At 42.7% G+C, this 24,124-nt stretch overlaps 2 protein-coding genes across 2 annotated transcripts; both read left to right on the plus strand.

The window, feature by feature from the left end:
* DNAJC18 (DnaJ heat shock protein family (Hsp40) member C18) lies at positions 1-23,821 on the plus strand (the record flags this gene model as incomplete). Its single annotated transcript, XM_082835124.1, has 8 exons — positions 1-40; positions 1,713-1,899; positions 10,123-10,268; positions 13,636-13,821; positions 14,901-15,010; positions 16,025-16,134; positions 18,876-19,048; positions 23,675-23,821. 8 exons carry the CDS (start codon positions 1-3, stop codon positions 23,797-23,799), a joined length of 1,077 nt encoding a protein of 358 aa, XP_082691250.1. The 3' UTR covers positions 23,800-23,821.
* LOC309959897 (eukaryotic translation initiation factor 2D-like) lies at positions 3,563-6,157 on the plus strand (the record flags this gene model as incomplete). The annotated part of the gene is given in 3 exon segments (XM_082836453.1): positions 3,563-4,026; positions 4,028-5,124; positions 6,147-6,157. Coding segments are annotated over 3 exon segments (1,482 nt in total). The 5' UTR covers positions 3,563-3,652.
* Positions 23,822-24,124: the final 303 nt, after the last annotated feature.

Here is a 24,124-nt window from a genome sequence, read left to right on the forward strand (position 1 = left end):
ATGGCAGCGACGCTGGGCAGCGGGGAGCGCTGGACGGAAGGTATCAGGTCCTGGCCGGAGCGTGGGACAGGGCAGGGTCAGTTGAAATCAGGGATGGGGCTCCTGACGGCGCCTGAAGGGGCTGAGATCCTGGGCCTGAGATGAAGGATGGAGGTCTATGAGAAGATGCTGGGCCTGAGTAGGGTTCCTGGTGAGGAGGGAGACCTCCCAGGGCAGGGGGCCGGGATCCGGAAACTAGGAGCGCTGGCTCAAGCTGAGGACCCGGCCGGGTACCCAGAGTCACCCGTGACGACTTGTTGCCTCCGGCCCCTAGCCCCGCCCCGGCCCGTGCCCCGCCCAGGGCCTGCAGCTCTCAGGCCCGCCTGCGCCGGGGTCAGCGGGGTGACGCGGTTTCCCGCAGCTTGCTTACCCGGTCCTTATCCTCGCCTCCAAACTGGGCTGCCTGACCCTCGGCCTGGGTTTGGTCTTGTCCCTGCATCCAGCATCAGGACGGATGGGCCAGCTTTTTCCATCCTACAGTCAGGCAAAGAGTACTGAGGCAGTGCCTATTATGTACTCTGCATTATGCTGATCCTGCAGCGGGATTTGACAGACATGGGCCCCGGAGCCCACAGAACTCTAAGTCTACTAAGGAAGTTTGACAGGTAAACAGTCAGTTACAAAACAGGGCCAGAATGTCCTGGGCTACACAGCAAGGTCGTAGGTTTGAGGGGCATACTGACTAGGCACTCAGCGTGGCCTGGGTGTCAGAGGCCTCATGAAGAAAGTGTTACATATGATGACATGAAGGATGCGTTGGAGTTAGCCAGACCTACTTAGAGAATAGTTTTGCAGGCAGAGGGAACAGCATGTGCAAAGGCACAGAGAAAAGAGAAAGCATTGATGGTCTGAAGGGAGTTTGGTGTGGCTAGAGCATAGACTACAAAGGAAATTGTGTTGAGATTTGAGGCTGGAGAGACAGGCTGGGCCCATGATAAGAAATTTGGACACTGAGTAGTGGGTAGTCAGTAAGAGATGTTAAGCAGGAAAAAGGGTTTTTTAAATCTTACCCAGATCCTCCATACAGGACACGAGTACTCTGCCTTCTTTGACTATATTGCTATGGCCCTCTTCGTACTCTGCAGGCATTATGATTAATTAAATCCTCTCCTTTAAACTATATCCTCCTTGTGGTCAGGAGTAGGTCTTATGCATATATCTCCTTGATCTATCTAGCCAAATGTATTGTACATATTAGTTTTATAACTGTCAGTTAAAAAATTGAACTCATTTCTACTTTAAATCTTAGTGGTGGGAGGCATTGTGACAAAAAATAATGTGTTATGATCAATTCACTTCTGACCATGGACCACAGAGAAATAGGCTTCCCCTGTGCTGCCCTAAAGCCAAGGTATTGGGCAGATGCCTCTTGAGCCCCTTTACTGGCTCTGAGTGAAGATTATTTGCTGACTGATGACTGTAGGTATGGTGGACATTATTATGCTTCATGTTTCTGGCATTAAAAGTTTTTCATGGTTGCCTCTGTATTTTCTGTATTGTTTTCTCAAGGAAGATGTTTCTTCAGCTTTGTATGGGTGTTTAGAAGTCAGTGATGTCAGTAACCTGGGCCTCACACTCATTTGCCTACAGGCAGCCTCCCAGATAGCTAAGGCCAGTAGCAAAGTTGATTTGCAGGTCAGACTGAAGCCTCATGGAGGTGCGTTGCTTTGCAGCTTACATTGATGCAGTTAGAAGAAACAAATACCCAGAAGACAGACCTCCTGAAAGTCATGACCCCTGTGGTTGCTGTAACTGCAGGAAGGCACAAAAGGAAAAGAAGTCTGAGCATGAGTGGAATCAGACCCGACAGGGTGAGGGGAGTGCCACTTATACTGAGGAGCAGCTGCTTGGAGTACAAAGGTGAGCCTGTGGTGGGATTAAATGAGTGATTTTATGTACAGTGCCTGGCACAGATGATGTGTTATGTAAGTATTGACTGCTATTATTATTTTTATTACTGTTATTGAAGCACAATAGCTTCTTGACCTCAGAGGCAAGGCTAGGTGGAAGTGGAGTGTTAGGGTATAATCTGAAGTAACTGCCCTGCTTCTACTGTAAGAGAGACAGGGGAAACGAGCTTGACATAACAGACACCTGTACAACATTCTACCCAACAACAGTAGAACGCACATTCTTCTCAAGTATACATGGAACATCATCCAGGATAGACCATACGTTAGGCCATAAAACAAGCCTTAATAAATTTAAAAGGATTAAAATCAAACACTGTATGTTCTTTGAAATTGACAACAGAAGAAAATTTGGGTAATTCACACATATGTGAAAATTAACATATTCCTAAATAACAAATAGGTCACAGAAGAAATCACAAGGAAAATTAGAAAATACTTTGAGATGAATGAAAATGAAAACACTTATAAAGCAACTACACTCCAATAAAAATTAATTAAAAAAATGAAAATACAACATACCAAAACATATAGGATGCAGCTAAGGCAATACTTAGAAGGAAATTTATAGCTATAAATGTTTATATTTTCTTTAAAAATCTCAAATCAATAACCTAATCTTCTAAAAAAAGAAGAACAAACAAGCAGAATGAAGGAAATAATATAGAGTGGAAGTAAATGAAATAGAGGATAGCAAAACAATAGAGATCTACAAAACCAAAAGTTGGTTTTTTGAAAATATCAACAAAATTGACAAACTTTTAGCTAGACTGACCAAGCAAAAAAAGGGAGAAGACTCAAATAACTAAAATCAGGAGTGAAATAGGGGATATCACTACCAATCTTACAAAATAATGATTATGTAAGAGAATACTGTGAACAATTATATGTCAACAAATTAGATAACTTGAATGAAATGGTTAAATTCGATTTCCCAAAAGAAAAGCCCAGGCCCAGGTGACTTCACTGGTGAATTCTACCAAATGTCTGAAGACAAATTAACTAATCCTTCATTAACTATTTTAGAAAATACCAAAGAAGGGAATTCTTCCCAAGTCATTCTATGAGACCAGTATTATTACCCTGTAACCAAAAACAGACAAAGTCATCACAAGATGGATACAGATTTCTGCAACATATAAAAAGGATTATATATCTTGACCAAGTGAGATTTATCCTAGGAATCCAAGGTTGTTTAACACATGAAAATCAAATAATGTAATACACCATATTAATAGAATAAAAGACAAAAGTCACATGATTGTTTCAATAGGTGCAGAAAAAGCTTTTGACAAAACCCTGCACTCTTTCATGATAACAGTATTCAACACACCAAGAATAGAGGGGAACTTCCTCAACCTGATAAAGGTCATCTTCAAAAAATCCACAGCTGGGACTTCCCTGGTAGTCCAGTGGTTAAGACTCTGCACTCCCAATGCAGGGAGCCAAGTTCGATCCCTGGTCAGGGAACTCGATCCTGCATGCTGCAACTAAAGATCCCGCATACCACAATGAAGATCCTGCATGCCTCAACTAAGACCTGGCACAGCCAAATAAATAGAATTTTTTTTTAAAAAAAACCTCCTTAGGCCCAAGCATGGCTGCCCCCAGGACTGCGGGTCGGGAAGCCGCCGCGCTCACGCTTTCCTGACAGCCCCTGGCTGCTGTGGTCTCCTTCTCTTCCCCAGGCCACTCCAGCAGACATGTTTGCCAAGGCCTTTCGGGTCAAGTCCAACATGGCCATCAAGGGGTCGGACAGGAGAAAGCTTCGGGCCGATGTGACAGCTGTTTTCCCCACTCTTGGAACGGATCAGCTCTCTGAGTTAGTACCTGGAAAGGAAGAACTCAACATTGTGAAGTTGTATGCTCACAGAGGGGATGCAGTGACTGTGTACGTGAGTGGTGGTAACCCCATCCTATTTGAACTGGAGAAAAATCTATATCCGACAGTGTACACCCTGTGGTCTTATCCCGATCTTCTACCAACATTTACAACATGGCCCCTGGTGCTTGAAAAACTGGTAGGGGGAGCAGATTTGATGCTGCCAGGACTAGTGGTGCCCCCTGCTGGTCTGCCTCAGAGCCCCCGTTGCCATCGGAGTTGCTGCCATGTCCACAGCCGAGATGCTGACCTCAGGTCTGAAGGAAAGGGGCTTCTCTGTGCTCCACACCTACCAGGACCACTTGTGGCGATCTGGAGACAAGTCCTCTCCACCATCCATTGCTCCACTGGCCCTGGATCCCCCAGATCTCAGTGAAGAGAAGGGGTCTGTCCAGGCAGACACCACCTTGCAGGGAGACATGAGGCGCCTGACCCTGGAGGGAGAGGAGGAGGAGGGGGAGGTTCAGCAGAGGTGTGGGGAGAAGTTCCTGTCGGAAGCCACAGAAGACCCCAGTGTTGGGAGCCTGAACCCAGACCCCACGGACAGCAAGACCCTTCAAGAGCAAATGGACGAACTGTTGCAGAGATGCTTCTTGTGTGCTTTGAAGTACCGTGTCAAGAAGGCTGACCTCCCTTTACTCACCAGCACTCTCCTGGGCAGCCACATGTTCCCCTGCTGCCCCGAAGGACGACAACTGGACATAAAGAAGTCAAGCTACAAAAAGCTCTCTAAGTTCCTGCAGCACATGCAGCAGGAGCAGATTATACAGGTGCAGGAGCTGAGCAAAGGGGTGGAGAGCATTGTGGCTGTGGACTGGAAGCACCCGAGGATCACATCTTTCGTCATACCCGAGCCCTCCCCGGCCTCCCAGACAATCCAGGAGGGTAGCAGGGAACAGCCCTATCACCCTCCAGATATAAAATCCCTCTACTGTGTCCCAGCCAGCATGACCCTGCTCTTCCAGGAGTCTGGCCACAAGAAGGGGAGCATCCTCGAGGGCAGTGAGGTCCGAACAATCGTCATCAACTACGCCAAGAAAAATGACCTGGTTGATGCAGACAACAAAAATCTTGTGAAATTGGATCCCATCCTATGTGACTGCATCTTAGAGAAAGGTGAACAGCACACAGTCATGAAGCTTCCATGGGACAGTCTCCTGAACAGATGTTTGGAAAAATTGCAGCCTGCCTATCAAGTGACCTTTCCGGGACAAGAGCCCATTGTGAAGAAAGGCAAAATCTGCCCAATTGACATCACCCTAGCACAGAGAGCTTCTAACAAAAAGAACTATGGTAGGGGCTTTCAGCTCTTACTCATTCTGTTACCTCTTGGGCCTTGCTCAGTGAAAATAACTACTAAAGAATCGCTGAAGGAGGGACTTCCCTGGTGGTGCAGTGGTTAAGAATCTGCCTGCCAATGCAGGGGACATGGGTTCGATCCCTGGCCTGGGAAGATCCCACATGCTGTGGAGCAACTAAGCCCATGCGCCACAACTACTGAGCCTGCGCTCTAGAGCCCGTGTGCCTCAACTACCGAGCCCACATGCCGCAACTACTGAAGCCCACGTGCCGCAACTACTGAAGCCTGCGTGCCTACAGCCTGTGCTCCGCAACAAGAGAAGCCACCGCAATGAGGAGCCCGTGTACCACAACGAAGAGTAGACCCTGCTCGCCGCAACTAGAGAAAGCCCACACGCACCAAAGAAGACGCAACGCAGCCAAAAGAAAAAAACAAAAAGAAAGGAAAGAAAAAAAGAATCGCTGAAGGAACTGAGTGTGTTTAGCTTGGCAACACAAAGTCGTAGGGAACAAATTACATCTGTCCTCAAATATGTGAAAAGCTGTACTTGGAAAAGGAGTGCATGTATTTTGTATGCCTTGAGAAGACAGAAATAAGATTATTGGGTAGAAATCCCAAGAAGCCAGACTTGGGTTCAAAATAAAGAACTTTCTAGTAGTGTGTGGTTATGAACGTGGGCTTTGAGATTAGAGACCTGGGTTCCAGTGTGGCCTTGCTGCTTGACTTTGAGCAAGTTACTTAATGTTATTTTGCCTGAGTTTCCTTATTTGAAGAATGGGGATAATACCTACCTCATAAGGCACTGTGAGGATCAAATGAAGGAATATATGTAGGCGAAGCACTTAGAATAGTACTTGGCATATAAACGTTCAATAAATGAGAACCAAACAATGATAACCTTAATAATTAGCAATAGCCGCCCTTTCTTGAATGTGTAATTATGTGTGATGATGGTTTTGTCTTTATGTTAAAAAGAGCCCTTGTCTTTTGGCGATACATACGGAAATATTTGCAGACGAGATCTGATGTCTAGGGGGATTTGCTTTAAGGTAACACAGGAATGGGGGTGGGTGGGGATATAGATGAATCAAGGTTGGTCATGAGTTGATAATTGTTAAAATTCATGATGGGTACATGGGAGCTCATCGTACTATTCTACTTTTATTTATGTTTTAAATTCTCCATAAAAAAAGCTTTTAAAAAATAAAAAAATAAAAAAAAAATAAAAAAAAACCTCCTTAAATTAAAAAAAAAATCCACAGCTAACATCATACTTAATGGTGAGTAATTTGATGCTTTCCAAGATCAAGAACAGGACAGGAACAAGATTCTAGCCATTTCTATTCAACATTGTGCTAGGAGTTCAAGCCAGGGCAGTTAAGCAAAAAAAAGAAGTAAAAAAAAAAAAAAAGAAGTAGAAGCCATTCAAATTGGAAAGAAGAAATAAAAGTATATTCACAAATTATATGATCTAGTATAGAAAATTTTAAGCAATACCCACACACACACAAGCTATTAGGACTAATAAATTACTTCAATAAAGTTCAGTATAAGATCAATGTACAAAAATTATTATTTTTCTATATGCTAAGAATGAACAATCTGAAAATGAAAACAATTTCATTTATAACAGCATCAAAAAGAATAAAATGCTTAGGAATAAATTTAATGAGAGAAATGTAAGATTTTACATTGTAAACGACAAACTTTATTAAAAGAAATTAAAGATGACCTAAATAAATGGGAAGATTGCCTGTATTCATGAATTGGAAGGCTTAATATTGGTAATATGGTAATAGTCCTCAAATTGATCCACAGATTTAACACAAATTAAAATTCCCTGCTACCTATCAAATTCCCTGCTACCCTTTTTTGCAGAAATTGACAACCTGATCCTAAAATTCATATGAAAATGCAAAGGACCCAGAGTAGCCAAAACAGTCTTGAAAAAGAAGTACAAAGTTGGAAGACTCACACTTCCCAATTTCAAAACCTACTACAAAGCTTCAGTAATGAAGACAGTGTGCACCAGCATAGGATAGGCATGTAGATCAATGGAATAGAATTGAGACTCCAGATATAAACGCTTATATTTATGGTTAATTGGTTTTTGACAAGAGTGCCAAGACAATTTAATGGGGGAAAGACTAGTCTTCAACAAATGTTGTTGCGACAACTGGATATCCACATGCGAAAAAATGAACGTGGACCCCTTCCTCACACAAATACAAAAATTAATTCGAAGACCTAAATGTAAGAGCTAAAACCATAAAAGTCTTAGAAGAAAACAAATGTAAAGCTTTGTGACATATGGATTAGGCAATGATTTCTTGTTGACACCCAAAGCCCAAGGGATAAAAGAAAAAATAGGCAAATTGGACTTCATCAAAATTAAAAACTTTTGTACTTCAAAAGATACCATCAAGAATGTGAAAAATCAACCCACAAAACAGGAAAAAATATTTTCAAATTATATATCTGATAAGGGAGAGAGGGAAAGAGAAAGGCAGGGGAGGATCTGCCATGGAAGGAGGGATCAGAAACTAGGGTGGGGATCCATAGGATCCTCATGGGCAGCTCTTGGGGAAGGGCCCTGACCGACATTACAGACCCTGCATTATAGTCCCAACTGTGTTACTGACTTACTATGAACTCTTCAACAAGGCTCTGGGTCTCTGCCTGCCTAACTGAATTGTGTGGTAGCAAAAAAATGGAGATACTTTAAATGCCCATCAGTAGGGAATGTACATACATCCATAAAATGCAAGAATATGCAGCTTTTTAAAAGAATGTGGTAGGTTTTTATTTTAAAGTATATAGTTGATTTACAATGTTGTGTTAGTTTCTGGTGTGCAGCAGTGTTATATGTAACTGAATATATATATATTCTTTTCCAGATTCTTTTCCACTATAGGTTATTACAAGATACTAGTATAGTTCCCTGTGCTATACAGTAGGACCTTGTTGTTTATCTATTTTATATAAAGTAGTGTGTATCTGTTAATTATAAACTCCTGATTTAATTTATCCCCCTCCTCTCCACCCCCACCCCTGCTTTCCCCTTTAGTAACCATAAATTTGTTTTCTATGTCTGTGAGTCTGTATCTGTTTGGTAAATAAGTTCATCTGTGTTATTTTTTTAGATTCCACATATAAGTGACATCATATCATATTTGTCTTTGTCTGACTTCACTTAGTATGATAATCTGTATGTCCATCCATGTTGCTGCAAATGGCGTTTCATTCCTTTTTAATGGCTGAGTAATATTCCATTGTGTATATATACTGCATCTTCTGTATCCATTCATCTGTCGATGAACACTTAGGTTGCTTCCATGTCTTGGCTATTGTAAATAGTGCTGCTATGAACATTGGGATGCATGTGTCTTTTCAGATTAGAGTTTTCATCTTTTCCAGATGTATGCCCAGGAGTGGGATTGCAGGATCATATGGTAGTTCTATTTTTAGTTTTTTAAGGAACCTCCATACTGTTCTCCATAGTGGCTGCACCAATGTACATTCCCACCAACAGTGTAGGAGGGTTTCTTTTCTCCACACCCTCGCCAGCATTTACTATTTGTAGACTTTTTGATGATGGCCATTCTGACCAGTGTGAGGTGATACCTCATTGTAGTTTTGATTTGCATTTCTCTAATAATTAGCAATGTTGAGCATCTTTTCAAGTGCCTGTTGACCATCTGTAGAATGTGGTAGATTTGTAATAATAGCCAATATTTATGTCATGTCAGATGCTATCAAGCATTTTAATGAATACTTCATTTAATTATAACAGCTGTGAAATATAGGTATAATTATCAGCCCATTTCAGAAGATAACACAAAGGCACAGAGTTAAGTCCACAGCAAGATCAGATGCCAACCAAGGCATTTTTACTCCAGAGTTCATGCTGTAGTCCACCCGCTCTCAAGGTGTGGTTTGGGAACCCCAAGACCCTTTTGGGGAGGGGTCTGCAAGTTTAAAACTATCTTCATGATAATACAAACATATTATTTGCCTTTTTCACTCTCATTCCTTCATGATTATACAGTGGAATTTTTGAGAGGCTGTATAACATGCCATTATATCATTTTATAAAAGACTTCTTAGATCAGAAAGTTCAGAACCAACACTCTGGTGGTCTAAACTGTTATCCCTGTACTTTTCATCTCTATAAGTTATGGATCAATTCCCAAGATAAATTGTTAGTTTAAAAAAAATGAGATATAGAAGGGTGATTATAATATACTTCCATTTATGTAAAAAAAAAATAGGGAAGTCTCTATACAGGTACTCTCTCTGTACATAGGAATCAGAGAAAACTTTTTTTTTTTTTTTCCTGTGCCACACAGCTTGTAGGGTCTCAGTTCCCTGACCACGGATTGAAACTGGGCCATGGCAGTGAAAGCCCAGAACCCTAACCACTAGGCAACCAGGGAACGCCCCACAGAAAACTTCTAACTGTGGTTATTCTTAGGGTAGGAGATTGGAGGACAGGGAATGGGGAAGCAGGAAGATTTTTCACTGTATATAGTTTAGTACTATTGGATATTTTTCTTCTACCATGTAAATATGTTAACTTTTTAAAACAAAGTTTAAACAGATAGCCATAAGGAGAAAAAAAGGTAGATTTGAAAAAAAAAAAAAGGATGGTTAGGGTATTTCTTCTGACTTTGCTGTCCAGTGGTTCAACTCTGAGGACTTAGCTTGGGCCTTAGTATTATAAGGGTTAGTATACTTGTTCTATCCACTTGCAGGGATATAGAAAGAAAAAAATATTAGATGTAAAAATACTTTGAAAGGAATTAAGCTCTCACTGGGAGGAGGACATTGTTAGTGAATTGTATGTTTCATTAACGTGTTCACCAGTTTTCTTTTAGGTTTGTTTTGGGGCTCACAGATTGGAGAGAGGATTGATTTACTATTTTGCAGTTAATTGTACAAAAGGGGCCTTTGTAGACATACCAAAAAATATTTCTGATTTATATTTTTAGGATCAAGAAATGCAGAAATTACTATGAAATTCTGGGGGTTTCACGAAATGCCAGTGATGAAGAGCTTAAGAAAGCTTACCGAAAACTCGCCCTGAAATTTCATCCTGACAAGAACTGTGCTCCTGGAGCAACAGATGCTTTCAAAGGTTTGATCCTAAACTAATGCTTAATTCTGCCCTTCTTATGTTGTTTGGTCACAGCAAGTTGTTTTCAGCCTCCCCTGTAATTGTTTTATAAGGCCACAAGCAGGGTTTTGTTTTTTCCTGCCACACCTCTTAGATGGTGATTATTAGCATAGCTCTCTCCTGTCCTCATTCACTTACCTTAATTTCTTTTGGAAAAAATATTTGGTTTCTCTGTGACACCTTTTGGAACCTTTCATTCCTTGATTCAGCAAATCTTTATTGAAGATCTATGTGCCAGGTGCCATGGTGAGTAAAACAGATATGATTCCTCTTGTGGAACTTATAGGTTGGTGGCCACTTGCAAGTAGGACCTAGACAGCATTTCCAAACTTCTTTGACCATCAAAATATTTGTTCATGAAACCTCTGTTATTAACATGTATGAAAAAGCTTTATACAGCTTTGTAAAGAGCAAAAACATGGTTATAGATCGAATCTTTTTTCCATTGATTTCCGTGATACTTTTAGTGATATATTCTTTTTTTTTTTTTGTGGTACACAGGCCTTTCACTGTTGTGGCCTCTCCCGTTGCGGAGCACAGGCTCTGGACGCGCAGGCTCAGTGGCCATGGCTCACGGGCCCAGCCGCTCCGCGGCATGTGGGATCTTCCCGGACCGTGGCACAAACCCATGTCCCCTGCATCGGCAGGTGGACGCTCAACCACTGCGCCACAAGGGAAGCCCCAGTGATATATTCTTAAAAAATATTTTGGATCCAACACATAAATAAAAATCTTACTTAAGAGCTTCACCCTCAGGAATGTCATTGATTAAGGCAAGGATTATCAATGGATGCCGAAACCATTGGGTGATAGGTTGTTGTTGCATAGGATGTTCACATACTGTCAAATAATCACCCACAGAATACTTATTGATTACACAGGGGAAATTTTCCTTTATAACGGAGATAGCTAGCTGTCACCACTTTAACCAAGTGATCCAACTTATCATCACCAATACTAGAACAACCTAACATTACATGTTGTAATACCATGTGGTATTCTTGCCAAAATGTTTGACCTGAATCTAATAAAGAAGCAATCAAAATATGGGACATTCTACAAAGAACACTGAACTACTCTTAAAAAAATTCAATATAATGAAAAACAAAAAAGGTGGGGAGACTGTTCTAGATTAAAAGTAACTAAAGAGACATGAAACCAAATGTAACTCATGAACCTTGCATGGATTCACTGGGTGATAATGAATTGATGTTAATTTTCTTAGCTATGATATGATGTTGTGATCATGTAGGAGAATATCTTTCTTCTCCGGAGACATAGCTAAAATATTTAGGGGTGAAGTGTCATTATATCTGCAGCCTACTTTCAAATGGTTCAGCAAAAAAAATGAATACATATTATATGTGTATGTGTAGAGAGTTGAGGAAAGCAATGTGGTAAAATGCTAACAATTGATGAATAAATGTAAAGGTTTTTATTGTACTATTTTTTCATCTTTTCTGGAGATTTGAAATTTTTCATAAGAAAAAGTAAAAAATGATAGATCTGAGACATTTTTTAAAGTCAACTTTTACCTCAGCGGGCAAGCTACCCTTGTTGATGTGCCATTGTGAATCTAGTTCTCCCCACAGTTTCTACAAGGAAACAGATAACCCACAATTTCCTCACACCTTCATGTAAGGTACCTCACAGACTAATGCCATTTCTCTGAGAAATCTGCCAGATTTCAAGGGATGTGAATGTTTAAGCAACTCTGTTTAGACTTTTCTGTTTGTTTTTTCTGCTTAGCAGTTTTATTGCTATAAATTTTTTTTTTTTTTTTTTTTTTTTTTTTTTTTTGCGGTATGCGGACCTCTCACTGTTGTGGCCTCTCCCGTTGCGGAGAACAGGCTTGGGACGCGCAGGCTCAGCGGCCATGGCTCACGGGCCCAGCCACTCCGCAGCATGTGGGATCTTCCCAGACCGGGGCACGAACCCGTGTCCCCTGCATCGGCAGGCGGACTCTCAACCACTGCGCCACCAGGGAAGCCCTTGCTATAAATATTTAATACAATTCCCTAGCTAGAAGAATCATAAGGAAATTCTCTTTCTGACTATGTTTCTGATAGTGTTGACTGAATTAAAGGTAGGCGGGTAGGAATGTCTTAAAATTTGTTTTCAAGATTTCTTTGATTGTTGGTACTGATTGTATGTTTAAATGAAATTGGAAAAAGCTTGCACATTTGTGCATAGGGAGGAGAAGTGATGGTATGCATATGTAATCTATTCAGTCTTTGATCCCTCTTTGAGACGTTGGAGATACTTTTTTTTTTTTTTTTTGTTCCCTGACCAGGGATTGAACCCAGGCCCTCGACAGTGAAAGCACAGAGTCCTAACCACTGGACCGCCAGGGAATTCCCTGGGGATACATTTCTTAATTTCTAAAGACCATTTTTGTTTGTTTGTTTTTGTTTGCTTTTTTTTTTTTTTTTTTTGCGGTATGCAGGCCTCTCACTGTTGTGGCCTCTCCCGTTGCGGAGCACTGGCTCCGGACGCGCAGGCCCAGCGGCCATGGCTCACGGGCCCAGCCACTCTGCGGCATGTGGGATCTTCCCGGACCGGGGCATGAACCCGTGTTCCCTGTATCAGCAGGCGGACTCTCAACCACTGCGCCACCAGGGAAGCCCTAAAGACCATTTTTAAAAGTAGGCTGAGGGACTTCCCTGGAGGCACAGTGGTTAAGAATCCACCTGCCAATGCAGGGGACACAGGTTCCATCCCTGGTCCGGGAAGACCCCACATGCTACGGAGCAAGTAAGCCCATGTGCCACAACTACTGAGTCCGCGTGCCTCGAGCCTGTGCTCCACAATAAGAGAAGCCACTGCAATGAGAAGCCCATGCACCCCAATGAAGAATAGCCCCCGCTCGCAGCAACGAAGACCCAACACAGCCAAAAAAAAAAAAAAAAAGTAAGCTGAAATAAGACTGATGAGTGAGGACTTTGCTTTTAGCCAAGCAGGAGGATTTTTACTGATTATTTTATTCAGGAGATTGTATGTGACTTCATGTTAGAATACCACTACTTATGTAGGAGCTGTTTCCAACCATAAACTACTGCTCTCAAGTGAAATAACACATTTTTGATGACGGAGAACAGTACTTCTTAGTTCATCTTGAGTCCAGTGTTGTTTCAGGCTTATCAGACTAGACCATGGAAGATTTCAAGGGCAAGCACTTTGGTGAACTTTCTAGGCCCAAGCACCTCTCCTTGGGTCACTGTGAAGTTGTCCAGCACCAATCATCTCCGGGCTCTTCGTTGCTACTACTATGATCACCCTCAGCTACAGCAAAGACTATGTACTCAGATGCTTTTTGTTTTTGTTGCAGCAATAGGAAATGCCTTTGCAGTCCTGAGCAATCCTGACAAGAGACTCCGCTATGATGAATATGGAGATGAACAGATGACTTTCACTACCCCTCGAGCCAGACCTTATAATTATTACAGGGACTTTGAAGCCGACATCACTCCAGAAGAGCTGTTCAACGTCTTCTTTGGAGGACATTTTCCTACAGGTTAGTATCCCAAAATTATTGTTTAAGAAGTCATAGGGACTTCTGGCAGTCCAGTGGTTAAGACTCCACGCTTCCACTGCAGGGGGTGCAGGTTCGATCCCTGGCTGGGGAACTAAGATCCCACATGCTGCTCGGCGTGGCCAAAAAAAAAAAAAATTCATATATATTTTGAGGATCTGTTTGAGGATCTGAATAGAGGGACGGTGGTATGGTGGCAACAGCAAACTTTGGAATCAGATAATCTGGGGTTGAAGGCATGTCTCCACCATCCAACTATGCATGATTTTTACTTAGTCCATCTGATCTTGTTTCCTTACCTAAAAATGGGGTTGATAATACCAACTTCACAAGGCTGCTGTGAGGATTGGATATTTTTTTAAGTGTTTTATAAATTAGAAGCAATGCCTGTATTATCATTATTGCAAAATAGCATTTATATAAAGGTAAAGGTTAGAAAAGTACCCCCAGAGAGTTGGAAGTTGGGTTAATTAAATGCCTGGGAAGTAAATTGAATTTTTTTTTTTTTTTTTGCGGTACGCGGGCCTCTCATTGTTGTGGCCTCTCCCGTTGCGGAGCACAGGCTCCGGACGCGCAGGCTCAGCGGCCATGGCTCACGGGCCCAGCCGCTCCGCGGCATGTGGGATCTTCCTGGACCGGGGCACGAACCCGTGTCCCCTGCATCGGCAGGCAGACTCTCAACCACTGAGCCACCAGGGAAGCCCAAGTAAATTGAATTTTGTTAGGTGCTATTAAAGATACTAGTGACATAATCTGATATTGGGCAAGGAGGCAGACGTGAGCATGTCAGACAGGATTCGTGGCCTAAGTGCTTTCTTTCTTAGCCTCTTGGGGTTCTCTCACTCACTGGTTACAAAGGATTATTTAAATAAGGGCGAGAGAGCTAAGCATGTCCCATTTCCAGCTTGTTCACTTGACATACCTACTGTTGTATTTTTCTACTGAGTAAAATGGGACAATACTCTACCCTCAGAGAACCTAGTTGGAAGCAAGGACCTTGGAAAAGGCAAGGAAGGGGTGTTTGCCATATTGCATACTAAGTATTTTTCTTTCTTTTCCAGGAAACATTCATATGTTTTCAAATGTGACAGATGACTCCCACTATTACCACCGGCGGCACCGACACGAGAGGATGCAGACACGGAAGGAAGAGGAAGAAGATAAGCCTCAGGTACCTGGGGAGGACAGGACAAGAGCTGCCCATAAACACTTGTACTGAGCTGACCTTTATGTAGTATGATCAGGTTTTTGAAGTTCAACTTGAGATGTGTTGCTAAAATGTTCTTTAGGAAAGCAGAAGCCTGGCAAGAAGAGCTGGATAATTGGCCCAAATAAGCCAGAATGGTACCTCCTCCCCCATCCATTCTTTGGTGACTGTCCCTGGAAATCTGTTCACCTATGGGGCTGTCTTGAAAAACGTTTTCTTGACTGCAGAGAATAGGAACCCCCTTCAAAATATTCAATACTAAAGGGGGTTTAAGGTAAGAAATCAAGGGAGTCTCATGAAGCTTAAGGGCAGGAAGCTTTCTGGGCCTTATGTCAGATGGGAACCAGGAACTGGGGTGCTGTCAGGCCCCCATGCAGCTGTGCTCTCCATGACTCTTGGGGCCAGACTGTCTCCTGTTTCCTGCCTGCCTGCATCTGTTTTGTTCTCTCTAAGCAGCCTGGCTTTTCTGCTTCCCCTTGCAAATGTCCAGTCTACAGTGCCTCAGAGTATGCGTCCTTTCTTCAAGTGACTGCCTAGCAGTGAATGGTGATGAATCTCAATCCCAGACGCTTAGGAGGGAGAATGTGATCATCCCTGCTACGGTTTGATGTCCCCCAGATGTCCCCCAGTCCGTTCAGCTGAGGCCAAGGCAACGGAGTTGCATAATAACATGACCTCATGAGAGTCACAGTCTGGGCAAGCTCCCGCACAGGTGTCTGCTTCATTGGTCTTAGAAAAGGGGGCTGCGGAAGGATTACTGAGTGTCAATCCAGATTGTAGGTGGGCCTTGTTCAGCCTTTTCAGCAGACAGAATGGGGCTGTTTGGTACCTCTCAGCAGAAAGTACAACCTTCCCAGAAAAGCCTTGGGCTATGTGCAGTACATCAGTAATTCATATTTTCTTTGGGAAAACTGTTCTCTTTTCAATAAGCTTTATATTGATGAAGAGCACTTACACCAAATGCTTTTTCTTTTTCAGACTACATATTCTGCATTTATTCAGTTACTTCCAGTTCTGGTGATTGTGATTATATCTGTGATTACTCAGCTGCTAGCTGCTAATCCCCCATACAGTCTATTCTATAAATCGTAAGTCAAATCTTTATAAATATTTCTTAACAAGCTGGTACATTACTAACATTCCATTTCACCTTTTGTTGTAGAAAACACTGATTTTGTGTTTAAAGGAACAGCTGGATAGTAATAATGCAGAGACTCAAAAATACTGTTCTTTAGGCAGTTTCCCAGGCACTCAGGACCTGGATTGTTTTGTTCTACAGCGACATCATCTGGTCAGCTGCAGAATAGCAATGGCTGGTTTCTGAAGGATTAATAGACGAACTCCAGGTTCAGATTAAATCCTTAACATTCCACTTTAGAGTTAAAAAGGACCTTACTGAGCTTGTGATAGTATCGCTGGACCCCTGTGAGTCTGAGAACATAGTAACTAAGATCTAGTGATTATTTCCAATTTAAGAAATTGCAAGAATAGTACATTTATTCATAAGGCTATACAGTCAAACCATAGTATCTCATTTCTTTGCTTTTGCTAAAAATATAGAAATCATTATAAAGTTTGTATTGCATGGAAAATTTGAGCTCTGATAGGAATTTTTTAATTTCTTCAATTAATTATTTCAGTTAAATCAGTTCTTAATTTGATCCCTAGACCAGCATCATCAGCGTTAACTTGCCAACCTGTTAGAAATGCAGACTCTTAGGCCTTACTCCATATCTACTGAATCAGAAACTCTAGGGGTGAGAACCAGCAATATGAGTTTTAACAAGCCCTCCAGATAATTCTGGTCCATACTAAAGTCTGAGAATCACTGGATTATTTTTTTAAATTAATAATGGGAAATGAGTCATTACTATTATAGTTTAGCAGACAAAAACCTTTCAAAATGTGGACTCCATGGAACCGTACCTAACAGGAAGAGCTCTTGTTGGTGATCACTGTAGACTAAAGACTATCATTCTATATCAATATCTTCATTTTATAGAGAGGAAAGCTGAGACTCAGAGAGAGGTTATTGCTGTCAGGACACAATGGCCTGATTCCCTCTTATTTCCTGACTTCCCATATTTCTCCATATGCTACTGCTACCTCGTTTGTTGTCAGGCCAGTGGGACAGACAGGAACCTACCCTGATAACAGCTTCCCAGAGGGAGGCAAGAGCAGTCATGGCTCTTAGACATCCAGCAAGATCCATAAGTTGAGAGATCAAAGGAAAAGGCTAGGAAAAGGTCAAATATAACTCCTTTAAGATGGATTTTGTCCAATTTGGACAAAATCAGCTTGGATTTTGCACATTGCCATCACATTGTTTTAACTTGAATTTGAACTCCCTTCTGTACTTTCTTATGGTTAGACTTCAATTAACCCAGACCTGTTAAAGTTTCTGAGCACCAGACACCTTTGGTTATCTTAGACCCACTGAGAGTTAGCCTGGAGGTATCATTGAAATATTTTGTCTTAGTTTTTGCAGTTCTCACCTAATGGATATGTGTAAAGTACTTTTTATCATGTCCTAAAAATTAGAACTAAGTTGGTATAAGCGGTCTGGTTAGTTTTAAATAGTTTATAGTAACAATCATTTCATTCAACCAACATTTACCAATAGCCACTCTGCGCCAGGTGCCATGCTAGGTCCTATACAATATACAAATTGTTTTTTAAGCATTCAGCATTCTACTTTTAACACAGAAAGCAGTCTAAGAGAGGTCAATCCAGATAGCTGCACCCCCATATTCACAGCAGCATTATTTACAGTAGCCAAGACATGGAGACAACCTGAACACACACACACACACACACACACACACACACACACACACACACTATGGAGTATTATTCAGCCATAAAAAATGAAGAAACCCTACCATTTGTGACAATATTGAGGGACCTTGAAGGCATTATGCTAAGCGAAATAAGTCAGAGAAAGACAAATACTGTATGATCTCACTTATATGTGGAATCTAAAAAAAAACAAACTCAGAAAAAGAGATCAGACTTCTGGTTACCGAAGGTGGAGGAGAGAGGGAAGGGGAATTGAAGGAAGATGGTCAAAGGTACAAACTAACAGTTATAAGTTAAGTAAGTACAAGGTATGTCAGGTACAACACAGTGTTACAGGAGTAATGCTGCTGTATGATAGGAAATGATAGGAAAGTTAAGAAAGTAAATCCTGAGAGTTCTCATCACAAGGAGAAAGGTTTTTTTTCCTTTATTCTTGTCTTCTTTCTTTTCTTTTTATTGTATCTATATGAGAAGATGAATGTTAGCTGAACCTATTGTGGTAATCATTTCATAATTATGTAAGACAAACCTTCATGATATATGTTTTAAATTTAAAAAGAGAGAGAGGGCTTCCCTGGTGGCGCAGTGGTTGAGAGTCTGCCTGCCGATGCAGGGGACACAGGTTCGTGCCCTGGTCTGGGAGGTTCCCACATGCCGCGGAGCGGCTGGGCCCGTGAGCCATGGCCACTGAGCCTGCGCTCCGCAATGGGAGAGGCCACAGCAGTGAGAGGCCCGTGTACCGCAAAAAAAAAAAAAAAAGAGAGAGAGAGAGAAGAGAGGGAGGTGAATCCTTTAAGGAAATAAATATGTTGAGACTGAATCCATTTAATATGCTCACATAATAGCAACAATGATGACATTACACTTACTGCTTTGCTTGGGCAATAATAAATGTTAGATGTATTAGAAAATGATATCTGCATCTGCCCCATGAAGAGGTGATTGTGTGAATGATCTCTGTGAGGCCAGTGCTAAAAGTGATATTGCCAAATATCACAAGCATACCTGAGCCTCTCTCTCCTTGTTTCAGGACTTTGGGCTACACCATTTCTAGAGAAACCCAGAACCTACAGGTGCCTTACTTTGTGGATAAAAACTTTGACAAGGCCTACAGAGGAGCATCTCTGCGTGACCTGGAGAAGACGATAGAAAAGGATTACATTGATTACATCCAGACAAGTTGTTGGAAGGAGAAACAACAAAGTAAGATGCTCTAAAAGGGGCTTCAGCTGGTGCCATGCTTCCAACCTGAGGCATCCCCAGCTTCCTGATCCCTTCTCTCTCCTTGTTTGAGCTACTCATGTTTACGTGAACAGGGATAGGACAGAGGCCCATTCAGGATATTACCAAAAAAGGGAAGTTTATTGACAGGATACATGTGGCCAGGACTGGGAAATCTTAGGAACTTCGGCAGTACTAGTTGCCTATCTGTCTGTCTGTCTCTGAGTCTCTACATCTCTCTGCCTATCTGCCCTCTCTCCTCTCTCTGCCAACTTCTTTGCTTTTTCAAGCTCTCCTCCTTCACAGCCTTAATTTGCCATGGCTTATTTTGGTTGCTACTCTTCTATTCACTCTCCCAACTTCCCCAACCCCACAAGTCATTGGCCCCTTTCTTCATCACAAGTTTCCTGTTTAAGTAGCTCGCTGGTTTGGTCCATGGTTTCCTAATTTCACATTTCCCAGAGGGAAATCTGATTGATCCAACCTAACCAAAGTTTTATAGGTTGTTGTTATTGAGTTCGGTGCCCCTTCTCTTCCCCTCCAATCAGCTGTGGCCACACAGAATAAAAGCGACTCTCCCAGGAGCAGGCCTTCCACACTGTTTCCCTGGAGACAATGGGGGTGACAGTGTTGGCTTCCAAACCCAGTGAGTGTTCATGGGGAGTGCGCGCGCGTGCGCGCGCGCACACACACACACACACACACACACACACACACACACACACACACACATATATATCCATTAGTAATTGTATCTTATAAAACTTGGCTTTGGTTAATTTTTAAAAAGCAAACTAACTCATTTTTTAAAACCTTGTCTGTCACTGGGTATTGTTAAACATCTAACAGTGCCTGATAAATTTAGATCCCCAGTCACAGTGCTGCTAAGCCCTCGCTTACCCATCATGCATCCCAACCCCACCCCAAGTTAGTCTCTCCTTCCTCTGTGTTTTTAAAGCACTTTGCTCATCCTGCTAAGACAGTGCCACCCTCACCATGTTAACATGTTCTGTAGGTACATGACAGTCTCCCTGCTGGACTCTGGGCTCTCTGAGGGCAAAAACCATGTCTTACTAATTTTGTGTCCCAGGCCCTTGGCACAGTCTTTGCTTCAGAACAGATGCTCCACAAATGTCTTTTGAAGAGAGGATTCTCAGGACTGGAAGACAGTGAAACTGCTGAGGACTAGGAATCACTGAGCAGGGCTAGTGTCCTAACCCTGCCCCTGAGGGACCTTATCTCTGCTGTCTACTCTTGTAGGGCAGAGCCCACCTGACCTCTCAGGTGCATTAGGAGCTTGGTAGGCAATGACTTGGATGTAAGGGGGAATTCAGCAGGAGGAGGAAGTTGCTTTTTTATTGAAAAAACTGAGGGGTCAGGAAGTACCCCTACCCACTGTTAAACTAGGTTTTGCAAGTTTCAAAAATCAGGAAAGAATTTTGGAGCAAGATAGAGGCCTTACACTTAAAGGCATTATAAACGTGGATCCAAATCAGGTGAAGGCCACAGCGTATGTCCTAAGAGTCTCCATTATTTTAGACTCTGAGAGGGTTTTGAAATTATGCAGAGGGCTCATGGTAAGGATTACACCTAAGGTGGCTTCTAGGCTTTTGTCGCCATCCTCATGAGGCCTACTTTCAGGGCTTTGGCACTCTCCAGGTATAAACAGATCCAGTGGGTGAGCATGATGCGTGTACCCACAAGTTCCAACCCGGGGGTTATCAGCACACACCCCTTAAAAATCTATTTCTGGCATTTAAGGATGGTGGCCATCCGGAGCCTCCACACAACCCAAGTGCCATTTGAGAACAAGCAGCATCTGCCCTCCGGATCCAGCAGCAAGTGCAGCCAGCATGGTTAAATTTAGTACATGGAGGTTGTAAAAATAAACCCGCTTGAGAACAAAGTTCACTCTTGGCAAAATACCTAATGGAAACTGTTTTTAGCAAAGTTAGCCACTGTCTTTTAAAATCTTTTGTTAATTTCTTTTCTCTGCTTTCTTCCTCCCAAGGAGGTTGTATGGATTATAGAAGATGGTATGAGTATAACGCTTAGCATGGTGTCTGGCATATAGTAAGTGTTTGGATCCTGACCGAATCCAGACCTTGCTTGGCCTTGCTTGACTGGATGCAGCACTGTCTTATGAGGCTGGATCATGATGGTCGTTGGGATCTGTCAGGGTCTTCCAGCTGTCAGGACTCTGATCTGGGTTGTCATGCAGAGTTTTTTGTTTTTTTGCTGTATGCGGGCCTCTCACTGTTGTGGCCTCTCCCGTTGCAGAGCACAGGCCCTGGACGCGCAGGCTCAGCGGCCATGGCTCACGGGCCCAGCTGCTCTGAGGCATGTGGGATCTTCGCGGACTGGGGCACGAACCCGCGTCCCCTGCATCGGCAGGCAGACTCTCAACCACTGCGCCACCAGGGAAGCCCATGCATGCAGAGTGTTTTTGAGAGAGGCTTTGGGACTTGCCTCTCTTGGCAATTTGCCTGAGTCAGCTTACCTTGAAGGTGCAAAGCTCTGTCCATCTATTACACTGGCATTCAGGGCACGGGAAACATTTTGCAGAGAAGAAAAGATGTTCTCTTGATCCTGCCCCTGCCAAAGATTTTGTTTTTTCTTAGAAGTTATTGAATATTAACAGAACTTGTGAAAAGTAACATATTCATTGAGTTGACCTTTTGTTCATTGAAGTGCAAAAGGATTCACTGGCAGTTTGGAGAGAAGTTTCTCCAAGCATGATCATGGGGGTGTGGGACATAGTTCCTTGAAACACTGCCCTTGTGCAAGGTCATTGCTCTAGAGCAAGGTCATTGCTCTCAATCTCTGGAGCATTGAAAACTGGTTTCAATGAACTTTAAAAAAGCAACGTCATGTTTTGAGAAAAGCATTCATATATGTGCAGTTCTCTTTCATCAGCTTATTACAGTGGTTGTCAGTGTATAAAACAGTAAGAATCACTAGCCCTTAATGTTTTCTGGAATGAGATTTCAGGCAATGAGACATTTGGATAAGGTCAGTAACAAAAAACCTAAGGAAATCGTTTCAAGGAAAAGCAAAGCCATAGGATCTGCTCTATATACTGGTGTAACTGTGACTCAGAGGACCAAAGGGACAGCCTGATTTCACAGAGCCCTCTTGAACAGGTTTCCCACATGCCAAAGAAGCCAGACAAATGGAGTCAGTGCCTAGCTCTGGGCAGAACGAAGGAGCAGAGGGCTTTCATTTGGGTGCGGTGCATGATCCACCATGAAGCCACATCACCTGCGAGGATGCCTGTGCGGGGGGCAAGCTCTGGCTGGCACGCGCTGCAGGCCCCACGCCGTGGGGTGAGAGCACATTGTTCTAGAGCCTAGGAGACCCCCTGTTTGCCAAGCAACTGCTGGGCCAGGGCTCAACCTCTGAACCCCCATCACAGAGGGTGGGTTTTCATGCATACCCACCCCTCACCCTGGAGTCCTGCACTTAATCTGCACTTTGGGCCTTACTTGGTGTGAACAGAACCATTGTGAGCAGAAATGCCTGTATTTTGGTTGATAGAGACTTATGCAGAAACCACTGCGCATTGTTCCCTCTGGCTAGCTATTAAGTCCTGTTTCCAGGCAGTTTGCTGATTAATCAGACAGGTGCCTCTTGTTCCACCAAGAAAAACAAAATCTGTCAGCAAGATGACTAAGAATGGATAGACATATTTCAGAATGATTAAAATAGCATTTTCACAAGTGTGGTCCTTTAAACATTGAGTAGCTGCCTGCTATTTGAGGCTTTCAGAAGCCACGCAGGCCCTCGAAGCATGCCATCATGTTAATACACAACACGTCCCTGGAGTTGCTTTTCAGGTATTCCTTCCTACGAATGTCTCTGAAACTATACAAAAGAATAAAAAAGAGGCAGCCAAACCACTGTTGAGTCCGGGAGGACAGCAGAGATTATATTCTGGTTAAAAATAGAATGACTTTCTCCACCATGAAGAGAAAATGAAATACATTTCTTCAAGGAGACAGAGGTCACTGGATCCAGATGATTTCACTTTTAAAAGAGCCCAGCTGCCTTTGGCCTTTGAGTTAGGGGCCCCACATGTAGTGAGGGAATGAAGAACGCCGCCAGCAACCTGGCCTTCTATAGAAGCGTGCCTGCCGGTGGAGGGCTCTGTGTCGGTCCGCATATATGAGTTATGATCCAGCAATGCAGAGGGAAGGATGAAGCAGCTGTCTTTGTTTCAGATGACAGGAACAGGCGATTGGACTCCATTCTCTCCCAACTGCCATCTGAATACCATTCGTAGGAAAGCCCTGAAACAGGGTCTCCTCTTACCGCACGCGTGCAGGTTTCCTAAGTCTGGTGCCAAATGTTCTATTGATAAGAACTAAGTCCAGTGCTTTTGTAATAGAGCACAGATACTGTTGGACTTCAGGATCACAGGTGTCCCTTAATCCTCAGCACCTGGTGTAGCGTAGCTGCCTGATACGTGTTTCTTGAGTAAATGAGTGTTTCTTAAGTTTAATTGAAAGAAAAAGCATTAAAGTAAAAGGAGCTTTGCTTCCAGAAGTATTGAAGTGAAACAGAGGAGCTCAACTTTCTTGATGAATTGTTACCTCTTTTATCTTTCAGAGTCGGAGTTGACCAATTTGGCAGGATTATACAGAGATGAGCGATTGAAACAGAAGGCAGAGTCACTGAAACTTGAAAACTGTGAAAAACTTTCCAAACTGATTGGCCTACGCAGAGGTGGCTGAGAGGATGGTAGTCCTATGCAGGCTCGGGGTTTTGCTACGTGTTACTGTTTATGTTCCTAATTCCATTGTATAATACAAAATTAGGAAATGATGAACATTTTACAATTTGCTAACTTTGTTTGGTGGGCAGAGTTGGAGGTGCTTCAGCATGGAGCCAGACTTGTCATCACAGACTCCTTCCTGGGGATTGGCTCCGGGGGCCAGGAGCAGGTCATCTAAATTGAATTAATGGCAAAGCATTAGATTCAGCCCCCTGCTCTGTGCCTACCCTGCCTCTAGAAAGGTAGTTCAGGGCACCCCAGAGCAGATTCATATTTTCTTTCTT

Source organism: Leucopleurus acutus (genome assembly GCF_964270905.1).
Source record: "Leucopleurus acutus genome assembly, chromosome: 3".
NCBI lineage: Eukaryota > Metazoa > Chordata > Mammalia > Artiodactyla > Delphinidae > Leucopleurus > Leucopleurus acutus.